The 21,654-nt window shown below is 34.2% G+C and overlaps 1 protein-coding gene across 3 annotated transcripts in view; it reads right to left on the bottom strand.

Annotated features, from left to right (window-relative positions):
• RANBP17 (RAN binding protein 17) overlaps nucleotides 1-21,654 on the bottom strand; it is a 383,252-nt gene that overhangs the window by 276,472 nt on the left and 85,126 nt on the right. For all 3 annotated transcript variants that reach the window (XR_008993699.1, XM_036884800.2, XM_057491712.1), the window contains one exon: nucleotides 6,485-6,590. Coding sequence is in view for 2 of the 3 variants with exons in the window: in XM_036884800.2 (XP_036740695.2) it covers nucleotides 6,485-6,590 (106 nt within the window). In the remaining variant the exon portion in view is untranslated. The remainder of the gene's footprint in view (nucleotides 1-6,484; nucleotides 6,591-21,654) is intronic.

The following is a 21,654-nucleotide window of genomic DNA, read 5'->3' as shown; positions in this document are numbered from 1 at the left end:
AAGGGTGAATGTAATAACCACATTGTTTTTCTTGTAAAACCTTCATAAGACTGTATATCAATGACACCTTAATAAAAAAAAAAAGACATGGAACAACAAATGCTGGCAAGGATGAGGAGAAAGGGGAACCGTCTTACACTGCTGGTGGGAGTGTAAATTAGTTCAACCATTGTGGAAAGCAATATGGAGGTTCCTTAAAAAATCTAAAGTAGAAATACCATTTGACCTGGGAATTCCACTCCTAGGAATTTGCCCAAAGAAAGTAAGATCCTAGATTCAAAAAGATACATGCACCCCTATGTTTACAGCAGCACTACTTACAATAGCCCAGCTATGGAAGCAACCTAAGTGTCCATTAGTAGATGAATGGATAAAGATGTGGTACGTATACACAATGGAATATTATTCAGCCATAAGAGGAAAATGAATCCTACCATTTGCAGCAACATGGATGGGGCTAAAGGATAGTATGCTCAGTGAAATAAGCTGGGCAGAGAAAGACAAGTCCAAATCATTTTACTCATCTGTGGAGTATAACAACAAAGCCAAACTGAAGAAATAAAACAGCAGCAGACTCACAGATTCCAAGAAGGGACTAGTGGCTACCAAAGGGAAGGAGTTAGGGAGAGTGGGTGGGGAAGGAGGGAGAAGGGAATTAAAGGACATTATGATTAGCACACATAATGTAGAGGGGTCACAGGGAGACAGTATAGCACAGCGAAGACAAGTAGTGACTATAGCACCTTACTACACTGATGGACAGTGACTGCAGCGGGATGTGGGAGGCAACTTGCTAATATGTGTGAATATAGTAGCCACAATGTTGCTCATGTGAAACCTTCATAAGACTGTATATCAATGATACCTTTTTAAATATATACATACACATTTAAAAATAAAAAATAAATTATTTTTGGTAAAGAGCATGGAGGGAAAAAGATAAATATATCTTTAAAATTTTTGATTCAAGTATAAGCATCCCTATTTCAAATATGAGAAATAATTTTTGATAATTATTTATTTTATATTCCCCTGGATATCCAATTAAATAAGTATTCAAGTCAACTTAATAATTCAGTCTACAAATATTTGAGGGCCTATACTATGTGACAGGGTGTGTGTTAGGAGTTCAGAATAAGCAAGACATTCCCAGTTCCCCAGGAACCTACAGTCCATGCAGGAAAAACAACAAAACAAGCAACTAGAATAAAAAATGGCAAGTACTTTAATAGACACTTCAAAGAAATTAGCAAAGATTCCTAATATTCTAGGATGGAACAGGGCAGAGAGAGAGAATGTCTAGAGGAAGGGGAAAGTATAGTGTAGCTATTTAGAGAGAGCAGAAAAAGCATGGCTCATTTAAAAGCTGCAAAAAGTTCAATATGGCTAAAAAGCAGCCAAGGGCAGGAGAGTAGGCTAATAAGACAGGTATGAGCCGGATCATGAAGAGCTTGATGAGCCATGTTGGTTTTAATCCCAGTAACAATGGAAAGTCATTGTGGAGTTTAAACAGAGCACTGACAAATCAGATCAGAGCACAGCCAAAAAGGAAGAAAGGCGTTCATTTAAAACTGTAGCATGAATCCCAGTGAAAGATGACAGGAGCTAAAATGGCAGGGGAGATAGAAATAACTAGACTAACCGGGATAAACAGATAGTAGAATTGACAGGATTTGATGACTATATGGATGCTGATAAGAGAAAAAGGAAAAGTTATGGGTAACTCCCGGGATTCAGGTACTCCCTTTATGCAACTAAGTGGACTGTGATGAGACACATGAAGAAAGTCAGGGCTGGGAGTGGATGTAAGAAATGATTTTAATTTTAGTTACTGAACTGGAGGCATATGTGGGACAGACAACATGCAAGTTAAATAGTTCAATAGGTGTTTGGAAGTCAGAAGACAAATTACTAAAACAACAAAGGATCACTGAACAACCCTGAGGGCTCAGTTGGGGTAAAACATGATGTCTTAATTTATAATGGGATCTATCTACAGAGGTGTGCACTTTCTTTTATTATCACTCAACAAATTAGAGAAAACTCTTAATTCCTTTAGAACTAAGGTTTTGACGGACAGATAAGATAAAAATACAGCAGTGAACACAAAGCAGATAAAGCTTATTCCTTCCCCTATTCTAGGGGAATGAACAAATAAATAAACATCAAGAGGTTATAAGTACTACGAAGACAAATAAAGTAGGATAAGATGGTATTTTGGATAGGGAAGTCCAAGGAGGAGGAGACATCTGAGTAGAGATCTGACTGAAGTAAAGGAGTGCTACATAAACATGTGAGAGAAAGCATTTCTAGTGGAAGAGAAATGCAAAGACCATGAAATGAAAAAATATTGGTAACAGTCAAAGAATAACAAGGAGGCCAGAATGGGTGAGTTCAATGAGGAAAGACAGAACGTGAGGTCAGAGAAGTAGTAAGGAGGCTTTGGGACATGGTAAGGACTTTGGAATTTGTTTCATGTGTGACAAGAAGCCATTGGAAGCTTATGAGTAGAGAAGAGGAGTGAACTTTTCTGAAGTCATCTGTACTGTAGTAGGATTTGGGAGAGCAAAACTCTGAGCTAGTTGTTAAAGTTTTCAGTGAATGCTAAGGGAGTACTGGCAGATGAACAGGTGAGAGAAATAAGGACAAATGGGGGTGAAGCTGAGAGGAAGGAGTCTGAAAGCAGCAGCCCCTCCATAAGCACTAGCAAACTGAGAGGATACAGGATGAAAGGACAAAAATCCCTGGGGAAACTCTCAAGAGGTTTACATTCTAGTCATGGCAAATGAAACTGAGATTACTATAAAATCATCTTTATTTAATTAGAATTGGGTAGCATCAGCACAAATATATTTATTTACTAGATTAAAGTAGCATATTTAAATATGTTAAATAACATGTTTTAATTTTAATTATTACAATATTGGGAGCTTTTATGTTAACCTTCCTAATAAAATAACACATAGATTTTTGGCAGAAGCTTCATGATCTTCTAATTTGGTAGTGTTCTCTCAGGAGTTGGTAAGGTATCATATAACAACATGCAGAAGGCAACAGTATTATTGTTCTAGTTACCTGGAATTTCTTTATATGAAATTGGTATTTTAAAATTTTACATAAAACATTATTCTTATTTAATGTGAAATCTCAGTACTTTAAAACATATATTTATGTTTTTTTCTAGACAATGTATGTAGGTCCTAGTATATGCCCTACCTTGAATCTGCTTGGCCCTGTTTATACATCCATCAACTCCACCACCACCTCTCACCTGACCCTTGGTCTCAAGCTCTTGTCTTGTAGCCCCAGTGAAGATTTACACAGTTCCTGCAATCACAAATTCTCACCCAGGGAGGAGGAGAGATCTGCCACAGCTCTCGCTCCTACCTCCAACTCAACAGACCCAGCAGAAACTCTGGCTTGCTCAGTGGCTCCTCAAAGAGGCCAGGGAACACAACTAAGAAGTATGGAAAAGTTAAACACTCCAGCAGTACACTTCAACCAATAAGGAATGGGACACAGAAAAAAGCAAATATATAAACTGCTAGCCCTTAGACCCCAACCTGTCCCTACCACCATGGATCGCTGAGGCCAAGTGATTCCATGAAAACTCTGGGGTAAACTCCTGTAAATGTGAGTAACCAAGTGTGTAACGCACCACCTCATACAGTTGATGCTCATATTTCATGGTAGTGATGTTCTATAAAGTCGCTGTGAAACTTAGTGAATACTGAACAACCTTTCCTAGAGGAAATACAGGGGTAGGTTTCCTGAGGAACTCTGGTCACACTATTTTCACCAACAGACAATATATAACCTTGTTTTATGTGTGCTTCGTTTAAAGACACTTTTTGTAATATATATTGTTGATCCATTCACATTGAACTCACAACCAATAACACAACTTGTGCCTGAACAAAGCTTACCTAATTTCTCTGTGAGGCACATGGCAGCCTTCTTGTGCTTAGGAACATTTAGACAGCACTGAAGCTTTATGCAGGGGCCATTTTAAACAGCAAAACACCAACACAAAGCACAAAAATGCAAAAACTAAATAGCAAAAATACCTATGTACAGTATGAAATAAGTATAAAACAAGAAGGCAGAGTATCTGTTGAACCTCAGTTTAGAAAGTGTGTGTTGGGTAACTCATATTTTTCACCACTATGGACATATCCAAGAATGATTGCAATAGCACAAGTATTGATTTTGGCACTACAGATTAATTTTCGTAAGCATGCAAATTTGCAAAAATGATATCTGTGAATAATGTGGGTTTACTCCATTTTTTCCTCTTGCTCTGTCACTTTCTTTTCCTTTCCCTTTACTCTTTCTTTCCTATAAATGTACTGTTCTCCCAGTTCCTCAATAAAGCCTTAGTCCATAAACTTCACCTAAGGCTTTGTTTTCTAGGGAATACAGGCTAAAACACAAAAACAAATCTTACTTAAAATTAAATAAGTTTGCTGCTTAAAGAAAAAAATTAAATTGTTGTACTTGGCAAATAAAACCCACTTCTGTTAATTCCCTGGTATATATTTTCTCAGGAAAAGAGTGCCATTGGGAATTTCCCTACTTGATGATGAAAACTTTAAAAAATCAAACTATAGCAAAAAAATGTACTTAATTTCCACTTTACTAAATATGTAATGTTATAGTAAAAGATGGTACAGAGGCAGATTGTTCACTTGGTTTAAAATTAACCAAAGCATTTTAAGAATGCTCCCAATTAATATTTAAAAGTGACTTAATATTGGAAATAGTAAGACTTAGAAAAGCTAAAAGTATTTATGTTTTATTTAGATTCAACTTCATCGAAAAGTGCTGCTTTAAAGGTTGAGAGGGTATGGAATGAAGAGAAAATTTCAATTCAAAGTGGTAACACATTTATTAAACACTTGGAAATATATTTAAGAATAATAATGAGTAAGAATATCACAATTAGGTAAAACAATTTTAAGGACTTTAGTAGGGTGATAGTAGACTTCTATGATCTTTTCTATGTAAAGAATGAAAGGCCTATAAAAAGACACAAAAATTTTGTGTAAGATATAAGTGGCATTTCAAATCAACAGAGTTGAGCTGGCATAAGTTGGTTAACACTTTGGAAACTTTGGAAAAATTACATAAAACAAAATAACTGTAGGTATATCAGAGATTAGAATATAAAAATATTTAAATCCATTAAAAAAGAAATTTCTACAACAAAAACATGAAGAAAAGATTTGCAAAACCAATTACAAAATATTAAGATTTTTTATATATATGAGTTCTTATGATAAACAGGGAAAGAGAGTCACAAAGGAAAACCACGTAAATGATAAAATCTACATATGTTTTTAAAAAATCACAAAGAGAAAATACAAACAGCAAGAATAGGAATGGAAAAGAAAGTATGAACACCAACTAAATTATAACCAAAGAAACACAAATTAGAATGAGACATTTGTTATCTATAAATTAGCAGAAAAAATAAACCTAATATTTAGTATTCAGGTGCAGAAAAAATGGTAATTCTCATAGCCTTGGGTTCAGAGAATAAACTGGTACAACTTTTCCAGAAGCCATTGGTATTAGATATTCTAAGTCTTTAAAACACTACATACTATTCAACCAGGTACTCAGCTTCTAGCAATTAATTTAATGAAATTATTCCAAGCTACATAAAGATATAAATAAAAATATTCACCTCAAAGCAATTTATAATGAGGAAAAATTGAGAAACAACCTAAAATTCCAAAAAAACAGTCTGTTTAAATTATGGTACCACTTAGAATATTTCATGTCGAGGTAAAATGTTCATGACATAATGCTTGATTTTGTTTTTAAAATGTGTTTTGGGTTTTATTTTTTGGTAATAGAGTGCTCACTATTTGCCAAGCATTGTTCTTAGCATTTTAAAAATATTAACCCATTTAATCCTTATAATAGCCAAAAATGAATTAGTTGTTATTATTGATGTTATTAAAAATAAATCAAAGCATATGGAAAACAAACCACTTATATTATTCATATATAGGAATTTTCCCCAGTTTAAAATAGAAATGTGAAGCGAATATTTCACTGCTTTTTATTAAGGCCATGATTATGGGATGAAAATCTCGTCAACAATCATAAACAAAGTTTGCATTAGGTAACTGACTATCCACTGCTTTTTGGCAAGATGTATGTCACCCCAATTTTGCCACCATCATAATACATACCAATTTTGTATGCTTTATCAGGTCCTAAGAAATAAAAAGTAACCTAAATCTTCATCACACCAATTAAACACATGTTTAAAATATATTTGACAATACCACTTAGTAGGGACTTGACTTTCACAAATCACTTAACCTTCAAGCCTTGGTTTTCTCAGCAATAAAAAGGAAAATACCTTCCTCAAAAGGCCAAGTACAAAATGCTTTAGCTCATAATGTCAGTTCAAAAACGAAATTTCTTAACTACTTATTAAATTCCTATAAATTCTGTGACCGTGACTTACCGACAGGATAATTCTCCATCCATAGCATCATGTTCATCTGTGCTGGTATATGTTAATCTTCCTCCAACAACTGTCCCAACTAAGTATACCAGCCATGCAAGACGTCCTAATATATAACAGGAAAGAAAATTGTTAGAAAGTATTGATAGAAATAAAGCTTATTTTTCAGAAAATTCCAAACGTAGCAAAATGATCGATTTTCCAAACAAGTGACAAACTACTGTGAACTCAGTTCTGGGCCGAGAGTGAAGAGTCAGGTTTTAAGTTTATCAAAGCAGTATTAATAGTGAAAATGACATATTTTAGAGCCAGATAAACTGTTTGAATGACAGCTCCACCAATTCACTTTGTGACCTTTCATAAATTACTTACCTTTTTATGTCTTAGGTTTTCATTTGCAAAATGGAGAAAACAGTATCTCCTAAGAAGACTTAGAATTTAAAATTAAATTTGGTAACAAAAAAACAAATGTAGTATCTAGACCCAGGGCTGTCAGTAAGTACTTTGATGATCCAATGACCAGGATCTTTGCTGAATAGCCAAAGCCATGATAGCACCAGTCTGATCATTTTTAATACTGACCCTGTTTGGAACATAATAGATGGTAATAAATTCATTCTTTGTATTTTTATGGAAAATCTTTTTTAAATCCAAGATTTTCACTGCAAATCACATTGCTTGATGACTAAATTAACTTCATGGGCAATAGCAGCAAAAGATGAACTTTACAACAGTGACACAAATGACAACATCTAGTTTTCACCAAAATTACTTAGGGGCAGGCAAAACTGACAAATTTAGAAATGGAGGTATTTACTGAAGCTTTTTCTTTAAGGCTTATTATTTTAGACTTCTAGATTCACCAATCTATGTATAAGATTCTCCAAGATTTTTGATACCTGTATGAATAATTAACACATACCAATTATCTTTCTAAAAAGAAATTTTATACTATTCTTGGGGCTTGTTTTTTTAAAGATGAGCAGGGTATTTCATAATACTGAAGTCAATTATATTTTTATATTGAGAAATTTGACAAACTTCTTTTAAGTTAGAAATATAACCTGGCAAATATCCACATCCCTTAATCTATCACAAAACAACAATGAATAAATCAGAATTGACCAGTTATGCAGCCTTGTACATAAGCAACGTGAAACAAAAGTAGAACAGGCACACTAATCTGATCAAGTAGGTTGGCCCTTGAAAAATATGGGGATTATGGGTGCTGACCCCTGTGCAGTCTAAAATCCACATATAACTTTTAACTCCCCAAAAACTTAATAGCTATGGTTGACTGAAAGCCTTACTGATAACATAGTTGAATAACACATACATCATATGTTATATATGCTTAAAATAAAGATAAAGAAAATATTTGTTCAAATCTCATAAATCTCCAAAAAATTTTCCAATATATTTATTGAAAAATAATTTGCATATAAACATGCCCACACAGTTAAAACCAGTGTTGGTCGTGGGCCAACTGTAATTCATAAAACAGACTCAAGCTTCAAGACATGCATAATAAGTGACAAAGGTAACAGAATAAAAACCCCATGTAGGAAACTGAAAGTACTAAGAAAGTTACCTTATGTACTCCAGAAGTGTTTTATGATCAGTATAAAAGTCTACTAGTCCCCTGATGACCCTGCTTCCTCTGCGGGCACTCTCAAGTGGTAGCTGATTTCTCTTCCACACCTCTTGCCTCTTGGGTCTTGGACATAGGTGTTCTTAATGTTCCTCATTTCTGCTTCCAGAACTTACTTCCTCTCTTCATCATAAAAGCCCTCAGCTTTACATCTTATGTTAGCTAACCATACTACCAAATACTCTTTCTTGTTGTAATTATCTACTTTCCCTTAGGTTAGAAATAAGGTTATGTCTCCTTATTTTTTGAAGGTGTTAGTTCATGGCTTGCTGTCACTCCAACAATATTTCTATCATAATCAGTATTGATTTCAATATTTACAAAGATGAATCTTACATCAACAATCCTTCCTTCTACTGGGAACCTCCAATCCATGAATCTACTACTTTCTTTTTTAACAACTTTTCTGAAATATAATTTACACATCACACAATTCACCCACTTCAAGTATATAATTCAATGTTTTTTAGTAAATTCAGAGGGTTGTGCAAACATCACCACAATCTAATTTTAGAACATTTTCATCCCCCCTAAAAGAAACCCCCCTCTGTACCCACTGCCTCTCCAGCCCTAAGCAGTTGTAATTTACGTTATTTCTCTTCAGATTTTTCTCATTCTGGAAATTTTATATAAATAGAATCATACAATATGTGGTCTTTGTGATCGTCTTCTTTTACTTAGCATAATGTGTTCAAAGATCATCCATGTTGTAGCTTGTACTGGTATTTCACTTGTTTTTACAGCCAAATAATATTCCATGTTTGAACATGTAACATTTTATTTATCCATTCATCAGTTGACAGGCACTTGGGTTGTTACCACCTTTTGGCTTTATAAACAATGCTGCTAAGAATATTTCTATATAGTTTTTATGTAGATAAATGTTTTCATTTCTTGGGCATACCTAGAAGTGGAATTGCTGGTCAAATGATACCATTTTTTAACATTCTGAAGAACTGCCTAAGTGCTTTCCAAAGTAGCTGTACCATTTTACCCTCCCACCAGCAATGTACGAAGGCCCAATATCTCTACATCCTTGCCAATACTTGTTATTATCTTTTTTATTATATCCACCCTAGTGGGTATGAACTAGAATCATGTAATGTTGACATCCCTTTCCCTAATGACTAACAACGTTGAGTATCCTTTCATGTGATTACTGGCTACTTACAAGCCCTTCTTTGGAGAAATATCTATTCAAATTCTTTGCCCATTTTTAAACTTATCTTTTTTAGTATATTATTGAGTCATAGACTTCTTTATATAGTTTAGATGCAAGTCTTTATTAGATATGTGACTTGCAAATATTTGTCCCATTCCCTGGGTTGTTTTCACTTTCTTGATGTCCTTTGAAGCACAGTAATTTTAATTCTCATATAGTCCAAATTTCTAACTTTCCTTTTGTTATTTCAGCATTTGGTGTTGTATCTAAGAAACTATTGCCCAACCCCAAATCATGGAAACTTACTCCTATGTTTTCTTCTAAGAGGTTCATAATTTTAAATCTTACATTTAGGTCTGTGATTCATTTTGGCTTAATTTTTATGTATCATAGGAGGTAGGGGTACAATTCCATTCCTTTGCGTGTGGATTTCCAGTTGTCACAGGACCACTGGTTAAAAGGACAATTCTTTTACCATTGAATTTTCTTGCCACCCTGGTCAAAAGTCAACTGATTACAACTTGGAGGGTTTATATCTGGACTCTCAAATTCTATTTCATCAATCTAATGCCTATCTTTCTGCCAATATCATACTGTTACTGTTGATTACTGTTGCTTTGTAGTAAATTTTGAAACCAGGAAGTTTGAGTCTTTCAACTTTGTTCTTTTTGAAGATTATTTTGGATATTCGGGGTCTCCTGGATTTCCACATAATTTAAGGATCAGCTTGTCTATCCCTGCATAGAAGCCTGCTGGGATTTTGACAGAGATCCATCATAATGGTATTAAGTCTTCTGATCTACGACCATGGAATCTTTCCACTTACTGAGATCCTTAATTTCTTTCAACATCTTACAGTGTCAGTACCCAAGTCTTACACTTACTTTTAACGTTTATATCTTAATATTTTATTCTTTTTCAATGTTACTGTAAGTGGATTACCTTCATTTAATATACAGACACACTGTTGACTTTTGTTTATTGTCTTGCATCCTACAACTTTACTGATCTCTTTTATTAGTTCTAACAGCTTTTTTTGGATCTGCCATTTTTTCACTCTTACATCCCCTTCATGTCTTCTCTACCCTGCATACCCAGCTTTGGTTCTATGGTAAAATCATTAACATCTTTGCCTTGCATACCACTTCACTGCAACTCCTCTCTTGCTCTGACACAGTCATCTTACAAAACCCTAAATATTTAAATCCAATTCCTCACCTATTTTTTTACTATACTCACACAGCTTAATATAACTGGGGAAAAATACAACTATGCTAACTAGTCTCACTTTGAATATACCTTCTCAGTCAGGCCTTACATAGCAAACCTATTAGTTCTGATACCTACAGTCTAGTAGTACGTCTTCAAGATACCCATCAATCAGTTCCTTTCCTCCATGTATGCCATGTATGCACACATCGAGAAATGGAGTCTACTGTTCTTCCAATCCTTTGTAAATCTGGACTGGACTGTGACTGCTTAAACTAACAGAATAAGGTAGAAGTGACACTATTTCAGTACTGGGCTTAGTCTTTAAGAGAATCGAAAGTTTCCTCCAGTCTCTCAGGGACTGTTCGCTCTGGGGAAGCCAGTTACCATGTAAGAAGACCACATACCCTGAGACCATCACAGTATTAGGAAACCCAAGCTAGCCATGAAAAAAGACTACATGGATGTCCCACAAAGGCGCAGCTAGAGCACATTCATCAAACAACTAGCTCAGACATCAGACTTGTGAGTAAAGAATCATTCAGGTGACTCCATCCCTAGCGTCATCTGATTACAATGCCTGAAAGACTCCAAAAGAGAACCATTCAGCTGAGACTCATCAAACCCAGAGAACATTTAGAGATAATAACAAAGTGATTATTATTTGATGAGCCACCAAGTTTTGCTAAGAGATAACCATAACATAATTTGCCAACATTTCATATTCCCCTCCCCTGCTTCATTATATTTTTCATTTTAGTGTTTATCACTTTCTAACACAATATATATTTTATTTATTTATCTTGCTTTGTTACCTGTGTATTCCAACAGAATCTAAATTGCATTGTGTTATCCTTTCCTGTTTAGTTGTATATTACATCTCCAAAGCATTAAAACAGCGCCTGGCATGTAGTACATTATCTATTGACATGGGTTACCAAATTAAGAAATCATTACATAGAAAATACAGCATGAAACAGGGAAGAAAAAGTTAACATTATCAATTTAGCAAACACTAAAATATACAGTTATTATAAATGAATTTTTATGGTGATTCTATTTCTACTGCTTAAGGAAAATAAAAGCAACTTCTCTAAGCATACTCAGTAAAAGATATGATATAGTCTATCCTCATTATTTGCAGATTGTGTTATCTGCAAATTTGTCTACTTGGTAAAATTGACTTGTAACCCCAAATTCAATACTTGCAATCATTCGTGGACAGGTGCGGAGCAGCAAAAAATCTGTGTTGACCAACGCAGATGTTCCAAGCTTACGTAAAACAAAGCAACACTATGTTTTTGTTTCATCTCATACTGTAAACAGGGAAGTATTCTTCTCATGGACTTTTTGGACTTTCTTTTGTACTTCGGGGTTTTTTGTTTTTTGTTTTGGTGTTCTTACTGTTTAAAATAGTCCCCAAGAGTAATGCGTAAGTGCTGCATAGTGTTTCTAAATGAAGAAAAACTGTTACGTGCCTAGTAGAGAAAATACATGTAGGAAAGCTTCACCCGGGCATGAATTATAGTGCTGTTGGTCGTGAGTTCAATGTAAATGAACCAACAGTACATATAAAACAAGGTATCTTTAAGCAAAAACACACATAAAACAAGGTTATATGTTGATTTGTCAATGAAAATGTTGTAAACCAGAGGCCCACAGGAACCTAACTCTGTACTTCCCCTAGAAGCAATGGTTTAGCATTTGTTAAATCAGTGTTCTTAGGAACTTCATAGAACTTACAAACCAAATAACAAGAATCAACTATATTTCTCAGAATCTTACAGAGGTCATTATTAATAGACTATATCCCAACTGCTTGTGAGGCATACACATTTTGTAGAATGAATGTGATCCAAAACATCATAATTTTTGGTGAATGTAGCGTAATAATTTACCTGCCCTATGAGAGTCATTATTTTAAAAATATCCTAGTGCACATTCTCAAAATGGAAGTGTTTAAATATATTTAATACTTACATTAAGATACTGATATAATATTTAATCATGTTATATTAAATATAAATAACCTTTTATATGTTTTACCCATTTAGATTTTTAGATATTTATTTTTCTTAAAGAAAGGTGGACTAATACTAAAAATAACAGCAAACATTTACTGTGCACTAGGTACTGTTCTAAAGATTGTATCTGTAATCTATATCTATATTCATTTAATGTCACAAATCTTTATTTAAAGTACAGAGCTATGATACAAATATAGGCAATAGATTCCCAAGAGTCCATTCTCTAACCATTATGAGATACATACCCCTGCCTCTCAAGAATGATAAAAGGGAATTCTCAAACAACACACTTGTCAATTAGCTGGACAGACCTTGATGACCCAATGTTTAATATCCAACAATCCTGTTTTTAATACATTTTAATTCCTAATCCTGAATTATTCTCTAGATATCTCCCAAATTCTGACCACAAATGGGATTGCATCTGACTTTGCAATCATTTCTAGGGCATTTCACACTTCTGATTCCCAAACCACCCACTATAAAATCAAGTATATGTGACACATGAAATAAATATTTGTTGAATAGCTGATTTTAAAATAAGCAAGCTTATTTTGGGGGTCCATCAGTAACGTAAACACAGAAACATCTGCCTTCTATCTTTTGATAAAACAACCTACTTGAAAATACACAAAGAATTCATCATGCACATAATTTTTATATTTCTCTATTGGGAGACCAACATGAAAAAACTTCAGGTAGTACAGCTCAGGTTCAAATCCTATGTCTGCTATTAATATGTTAGTTACTTAATTTCGACTTAAATTTCCTCATTTATGAATATAAGGATGATGATAATACCTGGCTCACAGAATGTTACAAGCACTAAATGGTATTTTGCTTATAGTCATAATAATTGCTCTAAGTGCTAAAAAAATGTTGCCATTATTACTATTATTAAATAGCTATCATCCCTTTTTGGTTCTTCCCTATCATACCTACAAAAATCATAAAACATATCAACTTGTAACTTTTATATGTTCATTCTGAGTTTTATTATAGAAGCTGCTCAAGAAAATTAAGTCACAATATTTAAAAGTTAATATTTAAGTTCTTTCCTCTCTACCAAAAAGGCTGTTGCAATTAAAGCTAATTATAATTAACCATACAGACTTCCTTAGTGCCATTTGTAAGAGAAACAAAAAGCCTGCAACTGAAAAAAAAACAAACAAGAAAAACATTATTTAGAAAAGCATTTGCTTTTCTATGTATCATGTTCTGTTGTAGGAGTTTGACTAAATATCTATATATACAGAACAGGGTGAAAAAGGAGACAGAGTTCCCATGCCCAAGGGATTGAACCTAGTGAGAGAAAAAGATGAGGCTGAAAAATGATTGTTTCAAGGCAGTTCATGAGAATTATTGCAAAAGGGTTAAATATATGAATTTCTCAAATTTAAATTTTTTATCTTCTATTTTATTCTGTGACCTTGAAGTTAAGGCTTTCAACAGCATGTGATCAACTGTGAGCATTTTTTCTAAAATTATGGTTAAATTTTCAATGGAAGTATTTATTTAGAGAAAAACAGAATGTGTATTTACTCCTTCCTTGTTTTAGAAAACTGATTTTTATTGTATAAAAAACAGAAATGCAGGCATTTCTTAACCCTTAGAAACTAAACAGTTAAAGAATGGATTAATATTAGAAATAAGCAATGAAATATAAAGGCTTTATAATAAAATGTAATTTTCATATTTAAGTGATAAGTGATATTTCTCATACACATTAAACACTTCTCTAAACCTCAATTTTGGACTGACAGTGTTCAAAATAACAAATGTTACTTTACACCCACAAAATTTAAAGAACCACAAAATATAAATCCATAAATGTAAGCTGCATTTAAAAATTTAAGTATCTGATATATTAGGTTTATATCTTTAAATTTTTTTCAAATCTCATCTTATAATAAGACTAAATTTTCATTATAATTTTTACTTTTCTACTTATTCTGAAATGTTCACACTTGTTTTAGCAGCTGTTCAAGCACAGAACATTTTTTCCTTTAACAAAATAATTATTGCTGTAATAATATGTAATTATGGTTTATAACTGCAATAATCCCAAAGAAATCAGTCATTACCATAGATCACAAGTAATCGTTAACTACTGTTAATGACCTATTTCTTAGGGATTATTGTTTTTGTAAACCATGACCATATCACCACAAATATGGAAGAGCAAGACAATATAATACAAATGAGATCATAATACAATAATAAACTTATTTTGTAACATTAAAAGCCATTAAGCATCTAAATTAAAGCACACATAATGAGAGCATATAATTTTCTTTGTTCAACACTAACTGAAGTGTATAGTCTGCACAAAAGAAATTGAATACTATTACATACAATGGTACAAGCAAGAGCCACATTAGGCATTTTTCACAATATAAAATAATCGTTTTTGAGTAGACCACAGATACCTTTAAAAAGCAGTCAAGATTCCTTCCCACTGACCCTCTGACTAGATGAATTTATTTAAATGTTTATTATTAAATATTTAAGATGTTAAAATGTATCGTTATATTAGATGCTTTGAAATGTTATTTTATTAAAACTACATAGTCTATCCAACTATAATAACTCCTTGAATTTATATTAATAATCAGGTCTGACATACTTTATTCAATAGACAGACCTATTTAAATTAATATCAATACATTATTATATTTCAGTTAACCCATTCATATATCTTAGAACAGCTATACTGTCATTCAATGCTGTTTTGTAGAAAAACAGGTCTTTTATTTTACAAGTTATTCTTACATTGTACTGTAATATCTGATACATATAAAAGAATATATGTAATGTACATAAAGTGTAATAAAACAAACACCTGTGAACCTTCTATCTTAAGAATCAAGGCTTTACCATCCCCGCTACCTCATACTCCTCCCCTAGCTTATCCCTTTACCTCCCACCCTATAGGTAATCATGATCCTGTGTTCTGTGCTTACTAACCTCTTCAGTTTTTTTTCATTTTTCAGTTTATCACTTATGTATATATTCCTAAACAACATATTTTCAGCCTCACTTCTTTTGGGGCTTTATATGATTCATACTATATATAGTTATCTGAGAATTGTGTTTTGCACTAAATATCCTTACTCTGACATTCATCTTTAAGTATACCCATACTTAATTCATTTCAATTGTTATATAATACTCCACTGTGTAACTATATTATGATATGTTTGATTTTCATGTTGATGGGTATTTGAGCTGTTTCCAGTTTGTCTTTAGGAACAATGAGACTATGAATATTCTCACACACGTCCTCTTGTATGAAAGAGATTTTCGAGAAGACATACTGAAGAGTGGAAGTGCCCAGTCAGCAGGTATTTGAATGTACCACTTCAAGAAAAACACCGAATTGATTTCCATTCCATTCCCAATTGATTATATACTCATTTTGATATACTCCAATTAATAAAAGTTGGTTATATGAATTCCCTTTGATCTACATTCTTCTCTAAGATTTCTTATTTTTGCTAGCCTCCTGAGAGTAAGATGGTATTTCATGTGCCTTCATGTATGTTTGTAAAATTCCCAAGTGTATGGGGTTTATTTATTACTTTTTGCAATTTAATTTTAATTTCAAATTGGTAAGAAAGTGTATTCTTTCACCCTGAATCACTGAAATTTGTTCGGATTTGCTTTATATACTAACATTTGATCAATTTTTTTAATTGAGATACAACAGGCACATAACATTATATTAGCTTCAGGTGTACAACATGATTCAGTATTTGTACATGTGAAATGATCATGACAATAAGTCTAGTTAACATCAATCACCACACAGTCCCCAATTTTTTTTCTTGTGTGAGAACTTTCCAGCAACTTCAAATATGCAATACACTATTATTAACTGTATTCACCATGCTGTACACTATACCTCCATGCCTTATAACTGGAAGTTTATATCTTTGATCACTTTTACTTATTTGCCCTCCTTTTCCCTCTTCCAACCTCTGTCAGCTACCAATCTTCTCTCTCTATCTTTGTGCTCTGGTTTTGTTTTTACTGTTTTTATTTATAGATTCCACACATACATGAGATCATAGGGCATTAGACTTTCTCTAATTATTTCACTTAGCATGATGCCCTCAAGTTCTATCCATATTGTCACATCTGGCAAGATTTCACTCTTTCTTACGGCTGAATAATATTCCATTATGTATGTATATATATATATATATATACACACCACAACTTCTTTATCCATTCATCTATCAATGGACACTTAGGTTGTGTTTGCATGTCTTGGTTATTGAAAATAAGGCTGCAATAAACATGGAGGTGCAGGTATTTTTCAGTTAGTGTTTTCCTTTTTTTTTGGATAAATACGTAGAAGTGGAATTGCTAGATCATATGGTAGTTCTATTTTTTTTTAAGGAATTTCCATACTGTTTTCCATAGCAGTTACATCAATTTACATTCCCACCAAGAGTGCACAAAGGTTTCCTTTTCTCCATATTTTTGCCCACACATATTTCTTGCCCTTCAGAACTGCCATTATAACAGATGTGAGGTGACATCTCATTGTGGCTTTGATTTGTATTTTCCTAATGATTAGTGATATTAGGTACCTTTTAATGTATCTGTTGGCCATCTGTATGTCTTTTTTGTAAAAATATCCAGATCTGCCCACTTTTTGATTGGGTTGTTTGATTTTTTTTTTTGTTATTGAGTTGTATGGTTTCTTTATGTATTTTGGATATTAAGCCCTTACCAGGGAAATGATTTACAAATATTTTCTCCCATTGAGTAGGATGCCTATGCATTTTGTTGATGATTTCCTTTGATGAATAGAAACTTCTTAGTTTGATGTAGTGCCACTTGTATATTTTTTATTTTTTTGCCTCTGCTTTTGATGTCAAATCCAAAAAATCATCGCTGAGAACGATGTTAAGGGGCTCACCACTTGTCTTCTTCTAGGAATTTTATGGTTTCAGGTCTTAGATTAAACTCTTATTCCATTTTGAGTTATTTTGCAAGTACGGTGTAAGATAAATGGTCCAGTTTCATTCTTTTACATGTGACTGTCTGGTTATCCCAACACCATTTATCGAAGAGACTACTGTCCTTTCTCCATTGTATATTCTTGGTTTCTTCTTTGTAAATTATTTGACTATACGTGCATGAGTTTTTCTGGGCTGTCTATACTGTTCCACTAAGCTATGTGTCTGTTTTTATGCCAGTGCCATACTCTTTTGATTAGTACAGTTTTGTAATACAGTTTGAAGTCAGGAAGCACGATGCCTCCAGCTTTGTTCTTCCCGGTCAGTTTTTAAAAGCATACCATCTATACTTTGAGGTGTTACTCTTAAAATTTCACCATCTTAATTCGCCTCCTAAAAATGACAAGGAGTTATAACAATTTTAGTATTCAGCACACCCCTCTCTTTATATGTCACTGTTTATGGTGGTATTTTTTTTTAATTTCACAAGTTAAAAAGTATTTTTTTAAGTATACAGGTTGATTTTGTTGAGATTTATATATCACCAATTTCTATGCACTCCTTTCCTCCTTCCAGAATCACATCCTTTCTTCCTGAAAAATAATCTTTAGAACATTTAATGAACACTTTTAATGAAGAACCTCAGTGAAGATGTACTGGTAGAAAACATCTTGTTTTCATTTGTCCAAAAATATCTTTTGCTCATCCTTTCTCTTGAAAGACACTTTTACTGATATATAACTATAGGATGACTATTATTTTCATTCAATTTTCTTCTGCCTTACATTTTTACTGTTGAGAAGTGAGTCTAGTCTATTAGTCTATTTTATACTCCTCAAGCAGCTTTTGAGATATTCTATTTCTGGCACTACACAGTTTGACTAAAACACTGTTTTTTGTTTTTGACTGGTATATATTGGGCTTGCTGCATTGATGGATTCAAATCTTCCATTAATTCTGAAAAATTCTCAGACAGAAGTCTCTGGTTATCACCTTCTCTATTCTGTCTTTCTGAGATTCAGTATGATATATCTGATTTTTTTATTCCATCCTTTAACTTCTCTTTCAGTATTTTCACTTTCCTTGTTTCTCCACATTCTTGAACATTTCTTCAAATCTAACTGCCAAAATGCAAATTCTTTCTTCAGCTATATCTAATTTATAGACCCATAAGATTTTAGATCATAAAATTTTTTTCAGTAACAGAAGTTTTACTTGAGTCTTCTTCAATCTGTCTTTTTTTCCATACTTTTTGCTCATCTGTGACTCTATTTTTTTATTTCTTTAAACATTTCACAGAAGACTTCTGGGAAGATGACAGTGTAGAGAGAGCTTGAATCCACCTTCACATCAAACCTACACCTACAGAGCAATTCATCTTGAGGAAGAACTGAGGACTGAGTGAGTACCTTCTGCATGACGAAGGATAGACATCACATAAAAAATGGCAGGAGACATAGACATATGGTAACAAAGGGAATACTACCCCCACTACAACAATGCACAGATGGGAGAGACATCACTGAGAAATCTGGACAATTCTCTACCCTGGGGCATAGAAAAAAGCTGTACTTTAAAGTGCATCTAGACTATACATGAAACCTGTTTTATACAACTAAATCACCTACAGTTTCATGGGGGAACAGCTGGAATTCTCACAGAAGCAGAGTTCTGGAGAGTGCCATCTTTTACACTCCTTCCCCATACTGACAATAAAGGGGGAAGCAGGGTTGGTCACACACACCTATTTCAGATCTGGTCTAGGTAGCTTCCCAGCCTCTGCCCATACCTAGACAGGTTAGATGGAGAGCAAATTAGAGCTGCAGATGCCCCAAGGCAAGCCCTTGAAGGTGAACCATGGAGAGCACACTTAGGTCCCTGAGGCACTGCAGGTGCCAACCCATTAGCCACAGAGATGGGGCTTTACTGGGGCAGAACCTGAACATACATATGTATAGAAGATGCATAGCCAGTAGCTGCTCATCTCTGGAGAGCACACTTGACCTGCTGCTGTATCCCAGGCACAGTGATGGTATCTGTGGAGGTGGAGCTTTCCTGGGCTTTGGGCTGCATGGTTGGTACACAGCCAGTCATTGCCCACCCTTGGATAGTGCACCTGGGCTGCTGCTGGACTGCAGGCATGGAGCTGGTAGCCACAGAGGCTGAGCTTGCCTGGGGTCTCTGCTGGGACCTAGGGCTCTGCTGCCACTGACTACTCCTGCAGAGAGTGCCTGGGCCACTGCTGCACCACAGGAATGGAGCCATTACTTGTAGAGATGGGGCTTTCATGGAGACCACACCTGTACCTGCAGCCTCCCCACCATCATGGACCCCATTAGCATTTACTCAGGAAACACTACAATTGGCCCCCATGATCATGCCTCCCCCAAGCCACACCCTGAGAGCCCTGACACCAGGACACCCCTAACTCATGTTCTCTAAGCCCCTAGCCAACTGGCCCAAATTACCAGTATACCTAGGGGTCCTTCCCTACACAAGGCCAATTCTTCAAGACTGGAAAGGCAGCCCTTTCTACTAATCCATAGAATCAAGCACAGAAAGTGAAACAAAATGAGTAGGCAGAGGGATATGCTTGAAAGAAAAGAACATGACAAAACTTTAGAAGAACTAAATGAAATAAAGTTAAGCAATTTACCAGATAAAGAGTTCAGATAAATTTTAACTCTTTAAGGATGCTAACCAGACTTGAAAGAAGAGTAGAAGAACTCAGTGAGAACTCCTACAAAGAGAAAGAAAATATAAAACGTAACCAATGAGAGATAGCGAATAGAATAAATGAAAAATACACTAGCAGGAATCAACAGCAGATAAGATGATGTGGAAGAAAGAATAAGTTATTTGGAGGAGAGTAATGGAAAGCACTCAAGCTGAACAGCAGAAAGAAAAAAGAATAAAAAGAAATGAGAATAGGTTAAGGGAGTACTATGACAATATCAAAAGTACAAACATTCACAGTATAGGTGTCCCAGAAGAAGAGAGAGAGAAAGGAGTAGAAAACTTATTTGAAGAAATAATAGCTGAAAACTGACCTAACCTAGGGAGGAAAACAGAGAATCCAGATCCAGAAACAGAGAGAGACCCAAACAAAATAAACCCAAGGAGGTCCACATCAAGATACATCATAATTAAATAGTCAAAGATCAAAGACAAAAGAGAATCTTAAAAGCCATAAGAGAAAAGCAGTGAGCTACCTACACAGAAAACCCCATAAGGCTATGAGCTGATTTTTCAGCGGAAACCCTACAGGTCAGAAGGGAGGGGCATGATATAGCCAAAGTGCTGAGAAGAAAAACCTCCAATCAGGAATACTCTACCCAGGAAGATTGTCAATTCAGAATGGATGGGAAGATAAAGAGCTTCACAGATAAACATCACGTAAAAGAGTTCACCACAACTAAACCAGCCTTACAAGCAATGTTGAAGAGTCTTCTTTAAGAGGAAAATAAAAGATCCTAACTACAAGCAAGAAAAATATGAAAGGGAAAATTTTACCAGTAAGCAAACATATACCAGAGATAGTTTATCAATCATTTAGGAACAAATATAACACTAACAAAACCTACAATGCACAAGAGGAGAACAAGAGAGAAAGAAAGAATCAGAGAAAAACAACAAAAACAATCAGGAAAAATTTTACAAAATGGTAGTAACTGCATAACATATCAGTAATTATTGTAAATGTAAATGGACTAAATGATTCAAACAAAACACACTGGGTGACTGAATGGATTAAAAAATAAGACCCACCTATTTGCTGCCTACAAGAGACTCATTTTAGATATAAAGACACACAGAGACTGAAACTGAAAGGATGGAAAAATATATTCCATGCAAATAGGAGTAGCAATACTTATATCATACAAAATAGAATTTAAAACAAAGACCATAACATGAGACAGAGAAGGACATTAGATAATGATTAAGGGCACAATCCAGCAAAAAGATACAACAATTGTAAATATCTATGCACTCAACAGAGGAGCATCTAAATATATAAAGCAAATGTTAATGGAGAGCATGACAGTAATGTAATAGTAGACTTTAACACCCCACTTACATCAATAGATAGATCATTCAGACAATCAATAAGGAAATTGTGGAGATGAATGAAACATTAGACCAAACGGAAC

Source organism: Manis pentadactyla, chromosome 2 (assembly GCF_030020395.1).
Source record: "Manis pentadactyla isolate mManPen7 chromosome 2, mManPen7.hap1, whole genome shotgun sequence".
NCBI classification, from domain to species: domain Eukaryota; kingdom Metazoa; phylum Chordata; class Mammalia; order Pholidota; family Manidae; genus Manis; species Manis pentadactyla.
This window is presented reverse-complemented; position numbering and strand designations above follow the sequence as displayed.